Below are 15637 nucleotides of genomic sequence, written 5' to 3' on the forward strand. Positions count from 1 at the left end.
AACACAAGACGGCTAATGGATATCGGCCAGATCAATGAATGAATCAGAGCGAATTTTTGACAATAATGGTGTCCTTTGAGGGACAAATCCAACAATGGGTTTGTCAGAATTTTATTACCCAAAATGGTGAAAACGCATCCCTAGTGGAGCACCTTCAATGTGCGATTTTCATGTCTAAAAACAGACAGTCCGTTAAAAATATTTACACTAAAGGTTCTGTAAACCATGAGCCTTCAGTAGATATTTCAAACTTTGGAGAAAGGCTCATCTTTTGTAAAGCACCTTCAGTGTAAATTTGAAAAATCAGAGAATATGAAAAGTTAAAATTTTGTGCAGTGATATGACATAGCATGATAGCCTTTCCATACCTAAAGGCTCATAATGTACAAGCCACCTTCAGTGAACTTACCAAAACGCCTTTAGCCTAGAGAGCCTTCAACATTATTTTCCCCTTCTATATATGGAGCCGAATACATTGTCATGTATATTCAGTTCACAAAATTAGTTTACTTGACTACATACTTCAATCTGAGTTTTCAGAAATAAGGTTACTGATTTTTTTCATATTGTATTGCTCTTCCAATTTGAGTAAATAACTTACTAATAACATACGTATTTTTGCAGGTCTAAAAATGTCAAATGAATGTCGACGATATAATCTATGAATTTGAAAGAGTTAGATATAGTTGTGGTGCTCGTGTTGTTTTTAAACTTCCACTAAATGTTGAATATGATTAGTTAGTTAGAAACTTGCATTTTAGAATGAACACTAATCCGAATGAGTTAAAGGCTTGTTAATTCAGGTAGATGGCCATTTTTCACTGTTCAGGTTAATGCTCGTTATTTTGAAATTCCATACTTGCCAATCAGTCTTTGCAGGATTTTATGGTGGCACCTGATACGGTGCGTTATATGATGAATCTTGATCTGCTAGAGATGTATACTAAAACAGAAGTGTTGGATGTTGTTGAGCCCGCACGTAATCTAAATGTTCCCTGTTGGAATTTTGTTGCACCCTCTTTAAATCAATGAGGCCCCTTCTGATCTTTATGAACCATCTGCAGATATAATGAGTAGTTTTCCCGAATTTCAAAGTTTTATGAGCTTCTTGTCACAGAGTACATCACCACAAGTTGATATTTCATCCAATAGATATGGTCATGGATGTACTAACTTTGGTAACATTTTTGATGTCGGTACATATAATTGTTATTTTTTTTGGAGATGGTGCAGGAACTAGCAGGTACCCTCAAGTTCGGGACATTCCAACAGTTACCGAAATACAAGCTAGGGTAGAAGCTGATGCTCATGTTGGTTAAGGGTGTGATGATTCTGACAACGATGCCCCGAATGATGCATATGAGTGGGATGAGATTAGTGACTCTGGTGATGATAATGATAATGAGCAACAACCAATTGATAATGTACCACAAAACACATCAGTTCACGGGGAGAACATCCCATTTTTGTATGATCTCAAGATCATCTAGAGGTGTATGCTTCTACTCGTGAATCAGAGGGTGTTGGCTGTAAAGTTTGGTTGGATGATAGAGAATCTGATCTTGAGTTTGGGCAGAAATAAGGGCAATTATAGTAAAGCAAACCCAAGGAAGAAAAAACGATGACCCAAAGTAAAGTAGCAAATACTAGACCCAACTGTAAGGGTTGCTTTTGGTTGTTCTTGTTTCGTTATTCTTCTGATTAATTTTTCTCCACTTTGAGTGGTTACTTTTAAATTAGTGCAACAGATAAGGGACAAACACTTTAAATGACCAGTGAATATTTGTTGAGGCAATTAACCACCATCGGCACATGTGGTTAATAATATTAAAATTCTATAAGACAAAATCAGCAATATAATACAAATGAACACAACAATGAATAAATAAATTTGGTAAAAATTAATACACAAATTAGAAAAGTAATAAAGTACAAAAAAGTAAAATAAAAGTAAAAGGTTACCTCTTGAAGATGCACTTTCTGATTTGAACGGTTGATTAATGCACAAGTTATTCGAATAGAATTGATATATATATATATATATATATATATATATATATATATTTATTTTGGTTTATCTAGAGCTTTCTCGACAGAAATGGGAGGGGGGGGGGGGGACCTCAGAAAGTTGGTGGGGAAGAGAGAGATATGTCATCATTTATTGAGAAGGCTCTCTAGGCTAAGGGCATTTTCGTAAGTTCGAAGGTGTCTTGTACACTATGAGCCTTTAGGTTTGAAAAGACTGTCATGCTATGTCATATCATTGCAAAAAATTTTAAAAATTTTAACTTTTCGTATTCTCTGATTTTTCAAATTTATACTGAAGGTGCTTTACAATTTATGAGCCTTTCTCCAAAGTTTGAAATATTCACTGAAGGCTCATGGTTTGCAGAGCACCTTCACTGTAAATATTTTTAACAGATCGTCTGTTTTAGACATGAAAAACCGCACACTGAAGGTGCTCCACCAGGGATGCGTTCTCACCATGTTGGGTAACAAAATTCTGACAAACCCATTTATTGGATTTGTCCTTCAAAGGACATTTTTCGTCAAAAATTCTCCGAGCAGCTCTATTTTCAGAATATTTACACGCCAATCATATCAATTACTCAGTGGTATCTTCATACTGTTAAGACAACTAGACAAGTGTCTATTACTCCCTACTTTCTTGGGAAACCACCTGTAGCACTCATCATAGCTCATCAATGTACAGAGCCCAGAGAACTATTTTAGGGGCTATGCAAGGCGTCGCAACTAACGGTGTGTTTGGTATGACGGAAAATGTTTTCTAAGAAAATATTTTCTCGGAAAATAAGTGATTTTTCTATTCCTTTTCTTGCGTTTGGTAAGTAAATTGGAAAATGTCATTTTAAAATCATTTGCATATACTCAAAACAAAACGACTATGAAGTTTTTAAATTCGGAGTGCAACTTTGGTGGTGGGGAGTACGGGTTGGGAGGTGGGGTAGGCTGGGGGGAGTGGCGGTACTATTTGCATATTTGAAATAACCACCGGATCGTTAATTCCCTAAATATTTTAAAAATTATTTGCTCCTCCATAACTGTGGAAGTCATAAATATAACTATTTGTGTCTTTCGATTTAAACTTTTATCTTGTGAAATATGTTGAGTTCATGAGGTAGAACTTTTCGGTAGATTATGCCAATTAATTTTTTATTCCAGTGATCATAAATTAATTAAGCTTGGCTAAATTTATAGTGTGGTGGTGAGGTGGGATGGGGTTGGGGTAAGAAAAAGTTCTTTCCCAAAATGTAATCCATGAGTGGGAGTTAGAGAGAGTAGGGTGTCAAACAGACATACTTTACTCCCTACCTGGAATGAGAGGTCTCCAAAAACCCTTGGTTCAAGTAACGCATATCAAAGCAATTTTAAAAAATAAAATACAGAAGTAAAGCAGACATAGCAAATAATAGAAAATCATTACATTCACAAAATATACAACAACAACAACAATCATACAAATGAGTCATTTCTGGATAGCATGTAGTACACTTTCCTTCATTGAGGGAGCTTTAGTACTCAAGGGCTTGGCAGAGGTGGCAACGGTACTGGCAACTCCAGTTTGGGCAAAGTTGGCTGTTGAGGTTTTGGAAGTTCTGGCAGTGTAAGATTGGGCATAGCTAATGTGGAAAATCCAGGTTGTGGCAATGTCGGTATCTCGGGTTTTGGGAGGCCAATGGGGAGATCAGGCTTTGGCAATCCGGCAAAGTTACGTCCAAAAAGACAACGAGCCTCTGCTTGAATTGCATGGCTGCTGATTGATGATAAGACAACGACGAATAGAAGGTAAAGGGAGAGATGAGCCATTGTTGTAGCAGATGATTTAAACAATTCCAAGTGAACTTTGGTGGATGAAGATGGAGACTTGAGGAAAGTTTATATAGACAGCAAAGTGTGGAGAATGATAACGACAAATGATTTGTGTGGTGGGGAGAAAATTTGGCCTGGTTTAATTGCTGCACAAGTAGCTATTTTACTATGAAATAAAGTTATCACGAATATTTTTAGGCAGAATAGCTTGGGACGCCCCGAACTTGCTATCTTTTATTTAGTGCACACCTAAACCATGCGTTGACTTAATTACCCCTGAACTTAGAAATATGATAGCCTCGACCCCCGTAGATGCTGATGTAGCAAAGAGCATGGATACACTCTCTTTTAGGCGCGTAGAAGGGTGAAAAATCAAAAAATCAGCTTCCAAATGAGGTATTTTTCAACTAATAATTGCGTCATAATCAATAAAATGATTTATTTGATCCAATTGTATTTCTTTTTGATTTTTCTTAAACATACATTGCATATTTTATCCCAATTGTGTTTTTTTCTCTTTCGATATGACGATTATTTATTTCAGCTATGTATTTTTTTTGTTTTTTCGGATCCAAATCTGAATAACTTAGTTGAAAGTTTCAACTTGAAACTCTATTTATTTTAGCCAAATAAAAATAAGGTTTAGCAAAAGTAATGAAGTTTAGACAGTGCATTTTCTACAAAAATATTGCGTATTTTTCTTTTCATGCAATTACTATTTATTTTAATTGTGCATTATTTTTTTGGGGTAAATTCGTAAAATATTTTATTTGATTTCCTTTTTAGATACAATGATTATTTGTTCTAACTGTGTATTTCTTCTTTTCCTGGCCAAATATATAAAAATAACTTAATTAGAACATCATTATCTTTAGGCAAATAAAAAATTATAGTCAAAATATTTTCAAGTTCTTTTACAGATTTAGCTCGAAAAAGATGATTTAAATAATTGCTGTTCTTAAAAAGGTAAAAAATATATATTTTATCCTTAAAAAAATGCCACATGGACAAAAAAATTCATGTGGCAGCGCATGTGTTACACTTCCATGGGTTGTCAGCGCCTAGGGGATCTTGCCTATCATATTTTCAAGTTGAGGGGGTAAAAGTTTAGGTGTACACTGCATAAAAATCGACAAGTTCAGGGGGGTCCCGATCTATTCTGCCATATTTTTATGGTCTCTGTTTTTCATCTAAGACATAGCCAGCTCACAATTTAACATCTATGAGAGCCAAAAAAAGGAGCAAATTCATTAAGCAGACATAGATAAAGCAACCAAAAAGAGAGATAAGGAAAAGAGAAACTGGAGGATAAGTAGTACAGAAAATGAAAGGCAGGGAGCTTGTTGTACAAGTTCAGGAATTTCTGAACACAACTATGTTGTCCATGGGAAGAGTCGTGGTAAATGAATCGTCCTTTCCCCTCTCTCCATGCTTCATGCATCTTCTCATCCACAATGTAATGAGTGAAAAAGTTACAAAACCTATAGTATTATAGTTGACTCGAATAATATTTTTCCCCAAAAAATTGCAATTTCAACATTCCAGGAAAGAAAAAGTGGACCTCCCTTTCCCCATTATTAGATCTGCATCTATGCGAGAGCAAAAAATGTAGCCTGAAAGCTATAATGATGAATTGGCTCAGAAATCAAAACACAAGACAGCTAATGGGTGTTAGCACTGAATGAATGAATCAAAGCAGCTCTCTTTTCAGAATATTTACACGCCAATCATATCAATTATTCAATTGTTTCAGACTGTTAAAAGCAAGTGTTTATTATACTTTCTTGGGAAACCATCTGCAGTACTCATCTACTCATCAATGTACAGAGCCCTGAGAACTTTTTTGGGGGCTATGCAAGGCCTCGTCAACTAAAAGATGACAGGCAAGCTCAATAACTTTAGACTTGAGATAACCAGACTTCCCCCACAGGAAGCAACACAGTGACAGGATACAGATGATTTATGTCCTAATGCCAAATCAAGATCATCGTTTTCCATCCGTAGGAAAGCAAACAGATGAAATTCTTATATTTAATAGGATCCACACCATGATAAAGACTACCAATTCAAACTAAGATAACTAAAGTTTGCAAGCATGAATGCACCTGACTCCACAAGCGATTAGCTTTTTGCTTCTCAAACGAGCATAAGAATGTTCTCTAAACTCTGAATAAAGTTGCACAATAATTTTCCAGCCATAGTGCAGCAGATTTCAGTACACAAAGCTCACCAGTAAGAAGGTATTGAGCAATTTGCCTCCGTGAATCAAGTTTCCCAACCATGCACAGAGTACGCAGCTCCAATGACTGAAAAAGCAAGAGTGAAAAGTTCAGGAGTGTGCCAAATGAACAGACTGATTATTTCTACTACAATCACACAGTGATTGCTGCCAGGAAAAAACTGTTTCCTATAGTGCCAAGTATCAAAAGAACAATATGCATTTCCACAACAATGTGAGGCATTCATTATTCAGCCAGACGTTGGACAAACTGAAGATGATAAAGTTTATAAGTAATGCCTTTGCCATTCATAGGACACATATTATTGATAATACCAACAGAGTAATAACTGGGATCTAAGTAATAAGCACAGTTCTTACTACACTTGAAGGCTGCAACGTTACTGACGAAAAATGGAAGTAGCAGGAGACACCTTAAAAGACGAAAAAGTCATCTTTCCTTCCCTAAAAGCTAGAGTCAAGAAGCCATTATGGCATTTTCCCTCACTACTGCCTAGTAGTTGCAGCACATGCCAACCCCATACAAGGGGGGTTGAGCCTTATTGTTAGCCCCAACCCTTCCTGCATGGGTGGCAGGAGGTCCATCTAAGGGCTGCTGGCCCCCTCGAGCGGGCAAGTAGCTTGCGTAGGGAACTCAACATAGTCCTCTGCATCATTCACCCTCCAAGTACGATTTACAGTTTAAATTTGCCCTCCGTCAAAGTTTAGGATCAAATTTGCCCTCCCCGTTAGGATACCTGATAAATTTGTCCTTATATGGATGGAAGTTTGACTTGGACACAACACAAAAAATTAGCCACGTCAGATCCACATAGGCTCCACGTAAGCTCCCAACCCCAATTATTTTAACCGTAACCCGTAACCCATTTCCCCATCCCATAAAATCATAGAACCCGTGTAAGTTCCCAACCCCAACAAATATTGTAACACTTGCATACCCACATTAAGAGATATCTTTTCGTTTTAATCAGGATATCCGTTCTGTCAAGTGTTCCACTTTGAGATATCTTAGGATATAAGTTGGTACCAACAGCATATTTTGAGCAGCTATATAACCTGCTAATTAGACAATTAAGAAGAATATCCCTCCAAAGACTTTTCTCTTGTACATGAAATTGCACTAATCTACCCTAGCTGCTTAGCACACTACACCTCATGAAGGAGGACTTGTAGTAATGGTACTTGAAGAAAATTGCCTTAAGAATTTTTAAAACAGATATGTAATTACAGAAACAAACATTAGCTGATCTTCGCAGACAAAGAGAAAGTCTGCTTCCAAGGTAAAGATGAAACCCTTCAAATTTAAATAAATGCATACACACACACACATATAATGTTAAATCATTTACGTATGCTGCATAGCCGTCTTATCTTCTTTTGGATGGTAAATACTAACATCAATATTTTCTATTTGAAGCCTCAGATCCCATCCTTTGTTACCAGGAAACTGAAATCCCTGGTCATAAATGTGTAAACTTATATGTTAACGTACATCCCCGTCTAATAGCACTTACTGTTTCAATTTGCTCCAGCGCACGGGCTGCTTCTTTTAACTCTTGTCTATTTTAGCTTTCTCGTGTCGCATTGTATTGAGCCTATTGCCCACAGCTTCCTTGTGATGAGTACCAAGTTGTCTGTGCCAAAAGATGTCTCTTAATGTGGGTAAGCAAGTGTTACAATATCTGTTGGGGTTGGGAGCTTACGTGGGTTGTATGATTTTATGGGATGGGGAAACGGGTTAAAATAAGTTGGGTTGGGAGCTTACGTGGAGCCTACGTGGATCTAACGTGGCTAATTTTTTGTGTTGTGGAGTCCAAGCCAAACTTCCATCCATATAAGGGCAAATTTATCAAGTATCCTAACGGGGAGGGCAAATTTGATCCCAAACTTTGACGGAGGGCAAATTTAACCTATAAATCATACTTGGAGGGAAACTTTGACCCTTTTCCCAATAATATAATACAAGTTTTTTGCATTTCATGATTCTCAGCAATAGTGCCTGCGAAATAACCTGCAACTCTGGTGTTTGAAATATCACTTCTGTCTAGCTATGGCATGTCAGGAGAAGTACTATCCCGAGTACTTGCACCAAAAGAGTAGTGGTTTTAACAAATTACAGGACATCCTTATTTGTGGCTCCATGCTGAATCTATATGATATCTTGCTAAAACAAATGAACAAACTATTATTCTTACCTTAATAGATGCATTATACTCTTCTATAAGCTCAGTGATTTTTGAGAGCAAAAACTGATGTGCTTGAATCTCTCTGCTCTTGTCCTTTAGTGGACGCCGAGCCAGCCGACCATCATTTCCGGCAGCTTCCACAGCCAAATAATTTATCTCTGCATGTTACAATTTAAACAAGGTTAATATACCTATTAGAGTATAATGTAAATAGGAAATAGTGATGACACTGCGACCTTGTTGAGAATTGGAGCACAGAACACGAGCGAATGCACGAATTGACTGTGGAATTCCCCTACCTTGAGCGTCAGCAGACCTAACTTCCCTGAAGAGGGGGTGGGGGGTGGGGGTGGGGTAAGAAAAAGCCTAACAGCATTATCAAATTTTACCAGCAGCCATCAGATACTAAATCAACTATATCTTACTATTGTTTGCTGATAAGTATGATATCTATATTATCAAAAACCAAACTTGGTAAAGAGATACAAACTTGAGTGCAAACGAATTCTCAGAGGAACTGAATCCATTGACATCTTTAAGAATTGGTGTCTGATGTCTGCTCAAAAGCTCCAACTTCAACTGACGTAGTTTATCTTCATGAGGTATCGTCAGCTCAACTTGAACCTGAGAGAAAATGATAACTTTTATGTGAAAAGTAACTAAATACGGCCATAATTAAGGAGGATAATTTGGGAGTGCTGAGATTATTGACTGACTTTGCATCGATTTAGCTATTGTGACTGTGCCTAGCACGTGAATATTAGGCGCTAGGACTCAGAACATGTAATCTTGCCTAGAATCTGTAGCTTACCCAATTTGTAATCAACGTAGATTGTATCAATACTTAAGTTCGATAGAATTGTCAAGCTGCTAAATCATATTATCCCCACTCTCTCCAAGTATACAGTATCAAAGGTATAGAAATAAATCTCTACTACAGTCTAAAGCAGAACCTTCATAAGCCATGAGAGAAGACCATCACTGTTCATCACCTTGAGATCCTACTCAAACGAGCATGGGGTGAGCTTTGGTCTCACCATTACTCTAAACCAATCGCAGGGTCCAGCTTATCTCAAATTCCCATCCTAAGTTCTCCCCTGTCAGCTGCCACTCACCACTTCGAGCCATCGGACCTCAACTCACGCACCGATGGGTGATCAACGTTCCCCCACCCCTGACTTTCATAAGCAGGGTTGCCTGAGGACAACAAACATCCCCAACTACAGTCCACCCCTTTTCTTCATTCTGACTGCTGCAGATCCCTACAGAGTAAGTGCAATCCCCTAAAGTTGACTTTCTGGCATCTCCTCTTGTCGGAACTTACACTGACCAACTCATCTGAGGTCACGCCTCATTTGGCCTACAAAACATCCCTGACTATATGCTAGAAATATCATCAAAATCACTCAGTACAGCATTTTTATTTAATCAGTAGACAAACACTAGGTACAGCATATACTGGCAGGTTCTTATCGTTGAACTCTCAGCTCCTATGGTCATGTGTTGTCCATCTCCACTAATCTCACCAACATGAAAGGAAAAGATGACCTCAAATTTCTCTTTTCCTCTATTTCAAGCTCTCCTATTACCACTGTGAAACTGCAGTATAGTTGTCATTACATATCTTGATTTGCTTACGTAGACTTGTGGTTTAAGGGTCAGAGTTACATGGATCACTTAGTTAAGGATGCCAGTGGTACGCTGTCACTGAAAGGAAATAGCTCAAACAAAATCGAAAAACGGTGCTAAAAATTTCTGACATTCTTTTTATTTTTTATTTTTTTTATTTTATTTTTTATGACAATGGAACCCGCAACCGCTACCCTTCGGGTGCGCACAGGGTAAACCCCGCTCCAGTGTAATAGCCCGCAAACCACACAAGAGAGGTAAACCGCACTAGGCAAGCCCTGTGCAACGAGCAAAATTTCTGACATTCTCTGGATCCAAAACTAACCACTTTATTTTAATCCTGTAAAAAAGTTGTAAAGCTTGGTTCGTAGCTACAACTTTATACATGAATACTATGTAATGCATTTATAAAGTTGTCTCACATATTGTCCCAGATATTGTTTGTCTCCAATTGATGTAAGGTGAGAAATTAAGGGCAAAGAGAGACATTAAAGGTGAGTTTAACTCCCTCATACCATTCTCATTGCTGCAAAGAAAGCAAAGAAACAAGCTTTCAATGGTCTTGGCATTAGTAGGATTTCGATCAGCCATCGGTTTAGCATGGATAAAATCTTGACAAGTTCTCCTAAAGATGTCACAGCCCCGTTTTATGAATTTCTTTTTAATGACGTTGATACTAATAAAATTGAAATATTTAGCTTTTTAATCTGCAGGAATAGAACGGTTCTCCTAAAAGGTAGGGAAAATGCCTTAGACCTCACTGCAGCTGTTGTGACAATATTGGCTACCCTTAAGACAATAACACTAACCAACATGTTTTTCATAAGCTCATACGGCTCAAAGTTGTGGAGCTGGACTCTTTCCATACGCCTTTACTATTGAGACCAAAAAGCGTAAAAAATAAGTAAAAAGTGTAAGAAGAATGTAGTTAGGAAAATCCCTCAAAGGGTTTACAGTTGAATTTCTTTAGGGCAGATGCAAATGGATGTAGTTTGATATATTGTCCTTAGGACATCCTGAGCTTCTAGATTTCCAAAGAACAAAGATAAACCATCCAGTGAAAGATGTGAATGCATGAGTATCCTATTGAGGCAATTAATAGATGTAGAATCACAGCCGAAACAGTGCCTCCAACAATGTCAGCAAAGGGAAGCTGTTAGCAGTTCGGCCCCAAAATGTCAAAGTAATGAGGTTCGGCTAAACCATGTAGTCACGCTTAAAGGACTCCCGACAAGCAGTATCTAGTATCTATCAACCGCTTCAACCTAATTGAAATGGGGAAAGTACATAAATTACTAAAATGGAATTGCATATGCAACCTAAGAGTGAATGAACTTGAGTGATAGTTCAGTACTTCAGTTTGGTTCATCCTTTCTGAAAGATAATGCAAAACATACAGTAAGCTTGTAGTCTTACCTGGTCATACATATTACAAGGAAGAGTAAATCCAAAGTCCAAAAGGAGTCTTGCATTTGAAAACTTTCCATATCTTATGAGCACCTGTAGGAAAATTGTAGTTGATATTCATTCAGACTCCTTATTTCACAAATATATGTCTGCTAGCCCACAGTTATCACCGGCAATAATTTGTAGTAATTCAGTCGATCGTGATATGAACATCTATGCTCGTGGTTTATAGGTGTACCCTTTCATCTTTGATAATTTGAAAGCTTTCAAATATTTGTCTAGAATTCCTTTTGAAAAATTATGATTCTGAGTAAAATTTGATGGATTGTTCAAAGGAACTGTGAGAAACCGAACATGAGGAAAAGAGATTATGAGAATGTGTGACTTCATTGTTTCATGCTTCTATCTTTTTGTATGCACACTTCCCAATGAATACTTTACATTTGTCCAATGTGGGACATTAATATGTACAATAATATACTAGCCTATCTAAGACTCTACCTCAAATTGATGCATACACATCGTATATGCTGAACTTCTTACATATATAACCAACTCAGGACTTGCAAGATCTGGTAAATATGTCTGCAAGATATTCGACATTATAAATCTCGAGATAATATCTTTTGAGAGTTATCTTTTATCTAATATGTAACAATCAACCTGTGAGTGTTTGATCCTCTCAGAGAACACTACTAAGGATCAGTGACTTTCCGCCTCGATGTCGTTGGTATGTTGCCCAGTCAAAATTTTCTCTCCAAACCTCTCATACCATGCGAGAAATAGAACACAAGAAACAGTTTTTGAATTGTGTGACTTCAACATTTCGCGCTTCTATTTTGTATGTGCACATTTGGCAATGAATACTTTATACTTGTCCAATGTGGGGCACTAACATGTACAAATTATAATACCATACTAGTCTATCTAATAGGAAAGAAACTAGTTTTCGCATGGAGAATCAAAATGAAGGGATTTAACAATTTAGTTCCATATTTCATTTTACACCAAGTAAAAGAAAACAGCCATTTTACAATTAAATATTCAAAGTGAAGGCTTGAGATCAAAAGCTAGCCCAAAAAATTTAACTTAATGACCAAAGAGGCAAAAAGTTGCAGATGACACTTTGAAAAAGATAGAGAAAGAATAGTATTATATGGAACCAAAAATCCATTCGAGTTGCATGAGACCTGATCACCGGGAGCGTAACTACAATTAGCAATAACCTGCAGATGCGTAAAATAGGGCGGGTCAAACATAAAACAGAAACCTGAGTAGGAGATACACTCCATTAAATGACAGAAGTAATATCTTTGTACATAATATTATATTAAAAAGGGCAAGAAGCAAGCCTATAACAAGAAGTATACCAAAAAGTAGAAAACCTTAGAAAAAGAAATGGTTTTCTATGAAAGACCCCAGTCTTATATACCTATAGGGAACTTAGTGGGTGCTCCAAAAAGAAATAAGGGATAAAAGGCTATTCTTGAACTGGACAAAATCCTCCTCTACTCCACCAAAGGCTTTCTTATTTCTTACTCTCATATGGTCCACATAAGCGCTAAAGGAGCAACATCCCATGCCTTGTTTCTTCTCTTCTGTCTTCTAAGAGTCCAGCTAAATATCATCTACTTCACCGTGCCCAGCATCACCGACATAATATCAAACCATCTCACAATTTTCCACCCTAGGAAAGACGTTATCCGACAATGTGAGTTGAGGTGATTCACATCTTCATCTGAGCTTTTACACATGAAACACCAACTGACACAAGTAACCTTCCTCTTCCACAAGTTCTTTGCTGTCAAGATTGCCCCCTTTGCCGCTAGCCAAGCAAAAGATAACAACTTCCCAGTACTCTAAGGATCCATACTAAGATATGTGAAAAGTGATTCCTTCCTAATCATGAACTTCTCATAATAGGACTTAACAGAAAAAATGTCATTATTTCCCTCACCGATCTCCATACATCATGGTTATCCGGTGCTTTGGTTGTGAAGCAGCTCAATCAAACTTTAAAATTCTGCAAACTACCAATCTTTCAAGTTCTTCCTAAACCTCAAATCCCACTGCATTTCTCCCCCTTGCAGACTTCGTAGTCGTTGGACTGACATCTCTTTTGGCATGAGATTCTATACATGTTTGGGAATGTGATTCTCTAGATTATGTTCCCGCACCACTTATGCCTCCAAAAACTCACCCTGCTCCCATCACACGCCCTGAATGATATATTCACAATAAACACTTTCTTCCCCTTCAGAATATTTCTCCATACCCCGCACCCATAGGAAAGTGACACACTTTAGGCCTCCACCCCCCTTCCAAAACCTCATACTTCTCCGCAATTACCCCCTCCAAAGAGCATCTACATCTACCCAAATCTCCATAGTCACTTTCCCAGTAACGTCTTGTTATAGACCCTTAAATCTTTAATCCCCAGTCCACTCCAACATTTTGAAGTAGTGACAGTCTCCCGATTTATCAGGTGGAACTTTCTCTCCCCGCTTCACCTATGCCATAGAAAATCCCTCTGAAGTCTATGCAACTTCTCTATAACACTGACAAGAGCGTGAAACAAAGAAAAAAAAATATGTGGGAATACTCAATAGCATGCTCTTGATTAACACTTCCTTTTTCCCTTTTTGGATAAGTACCTCTTTTGTCAACCGGCATGCCGCTTTTCTATCCTCTCTCTCACCAGATTCCAAGCTGCTTGGTTCTTATAAGATGCTCCTAACAGTAAACTAAGATAAGTCATAGGAAGAGCCAAAACCTCACAATTTAACACCTGCGCTAGGGCCTCAATATTCTCTACCTCGCCAACTTGAAGATGTCACATTTACTTAGGATGATCTTTAGGCCTGACGCCACCTGGAACCATGCCAATACTTGTCTCAAGTAAATCAACAGAGCACTATCAGCATCAAAACACCAAAGTGTCATCTGCAAACAAGAGGTGTGAAACCGAACTTTGTCCACCAACCGATATAGAGAAACCCTAAAGTAACCTCCTGGCCACAATTTTATCCATCATCGTGCTCAATGCTCCCATCACTAGAATGAACAGCATAGGAGATAGCAGGTCACCTCGTCTCATTACTCTTGAACCACCAAAACAGCCGCATGGGTTACCATTCACAAGGACTGAATACCTTATCGTTGAGATGCAAAATTTGATCCATTTCCTCCATCTTGCACCAAAACATAACCGGTGAATATTTATAATGTAGATCAGACTCTAATGCTGTCAGGAGAACGAACATCATGAGAACTATTGCTTTCTTAGACTAACTATTGCTTTCTTAGACTAACATGGAAATGATACTTAAAGCACATGTCATCATGTGCAGCACATACACACACAGAAAGGGAGAAATAATATGCAACGCAAGTATTGTTATTATTTCAGAGGTAGAGCAGGTGATAATCATAGCTTTTTTTCTGGCAGATGCAAAGATGGAAAACCATGTGTCAAGCTGGTGGAACATACCTCTGAAAGTTGCTTCTCTTCATTACCCAAAACAGTTATGTCAGAGAGGTCACTATGATTTGCAAAATCTGCAAAAGGAATCTAGAATGTATTGAACAAACAATTCAGGCACCCAAAAAGTAGTCATCCCTGAAACAGTCGTAAAAGACTCAACCTCTCTAGAAGTCTAAATAAGAGCCTGTTTGGATGGGCTTATTTTAAGCAGCTTATAAGCTGCAAACAGCTTATAAACTAAAAAAAAATAATTTGGGGTAGCCCAACTTATTTTTTTTGGCTTATAAGTTGTTTTCAACTTATAAGTTGTTTTAGATAAGCTAAGTCAAACAGGCCCAATTATTTTTTTGAGCTTATTTTAAGCACAAAATAACTTTAAGCTGGCTAGCCAAACACTCAAAAAAGCTGAAAACAGCTTATCAGCAACTTATGAGCCAATCCAAACGGGCTCTAAAAGGAGTTCGCTGGATGAATATCCTTCCTACGTTTATCAATCAGATGCAAAACAAAATAAAATAGAGTTAATACCTCAAAATCACCCTGAAATTATTCACGTTTTGTCAGTTTGATACTTAAACTATGGGATGTTGTTGTTACCCCTCTTGAACTATAAGATTTCCTATCTAAAACCCCTTGTGATGTCAGGTATCATGGAGAGTTCACTCTCTTTATAGTGTGTGAGAGCTATAAATAGGACAAAAAGAGAGTATACGTGGCATTTTACAGTCATTTTTTATAATTATTATTTGTATGTTTTATTTTTTCTTTCTTCCGGTCAACTTAGTTAAAAAGGCATAACACATAACGCGCACAACATTTATTTTAAGTATGTTTTAATTTTCAAACTTTTCAATTGGGGTT

The 15637-nt window shown here is 37.5% G+C and overlaps 1 protein-coding gene across 1 annotated transcript in view; it reads right to left on the reverse strand.

Annotated features, from left to right (window-relative positions):
• Positions 1-5509: 5509 nt before the first annotated feature.
• Positions 5510-15637, reverse strand: part of LOC132048919 (uncharacterized) — a 17882-nt gene continuing 7754 nt past the window's right edge. The window contains exons 9-15 of the mRNA XM_059439600.1: positions 14783-14863; positions 12483-12518; positions 11302-11385; positions 8747-8880; positions 8493-8581; positions 8266-8414; positions 5510-6137 (exon numbers count right to left, since the gene is read on the reverse strand). Of these exons, the coding sequence (XP_059295583.1) occupies positions 5991-6137; positions 8266-8414; positions 8493-8581; positions 8747-8880; positions 11302-11385; positions 12483-12518; positions 14783-14863 (720 nt within the window). The 3' untranslated portion in view covers positions 5510-5990. The remainder of the gene's footprint in view (positions 6138-8265; positions 8415-8492; positions 8582-8746; positions 8881-11301; positions 11386-12482; positions 12519-14782; positions 14864-15637) is intronic.

This window comes from Lycium ferocissimum, chromosome 3, assembly GCF_029784015.1.
Source record: "Lycium ferocissimum isolate CSIRO_LF1 chromosome 3, AGI_CSIRO_Lferr_CH_V1, whole genome shotgun sequence".
Lineage (NCBI taxonomy): Eukaryota > Viridiplantae > Streptophyta > Magnoliopsida > Solanales > Solanaceae > Lycium > Lycium ferocissimum.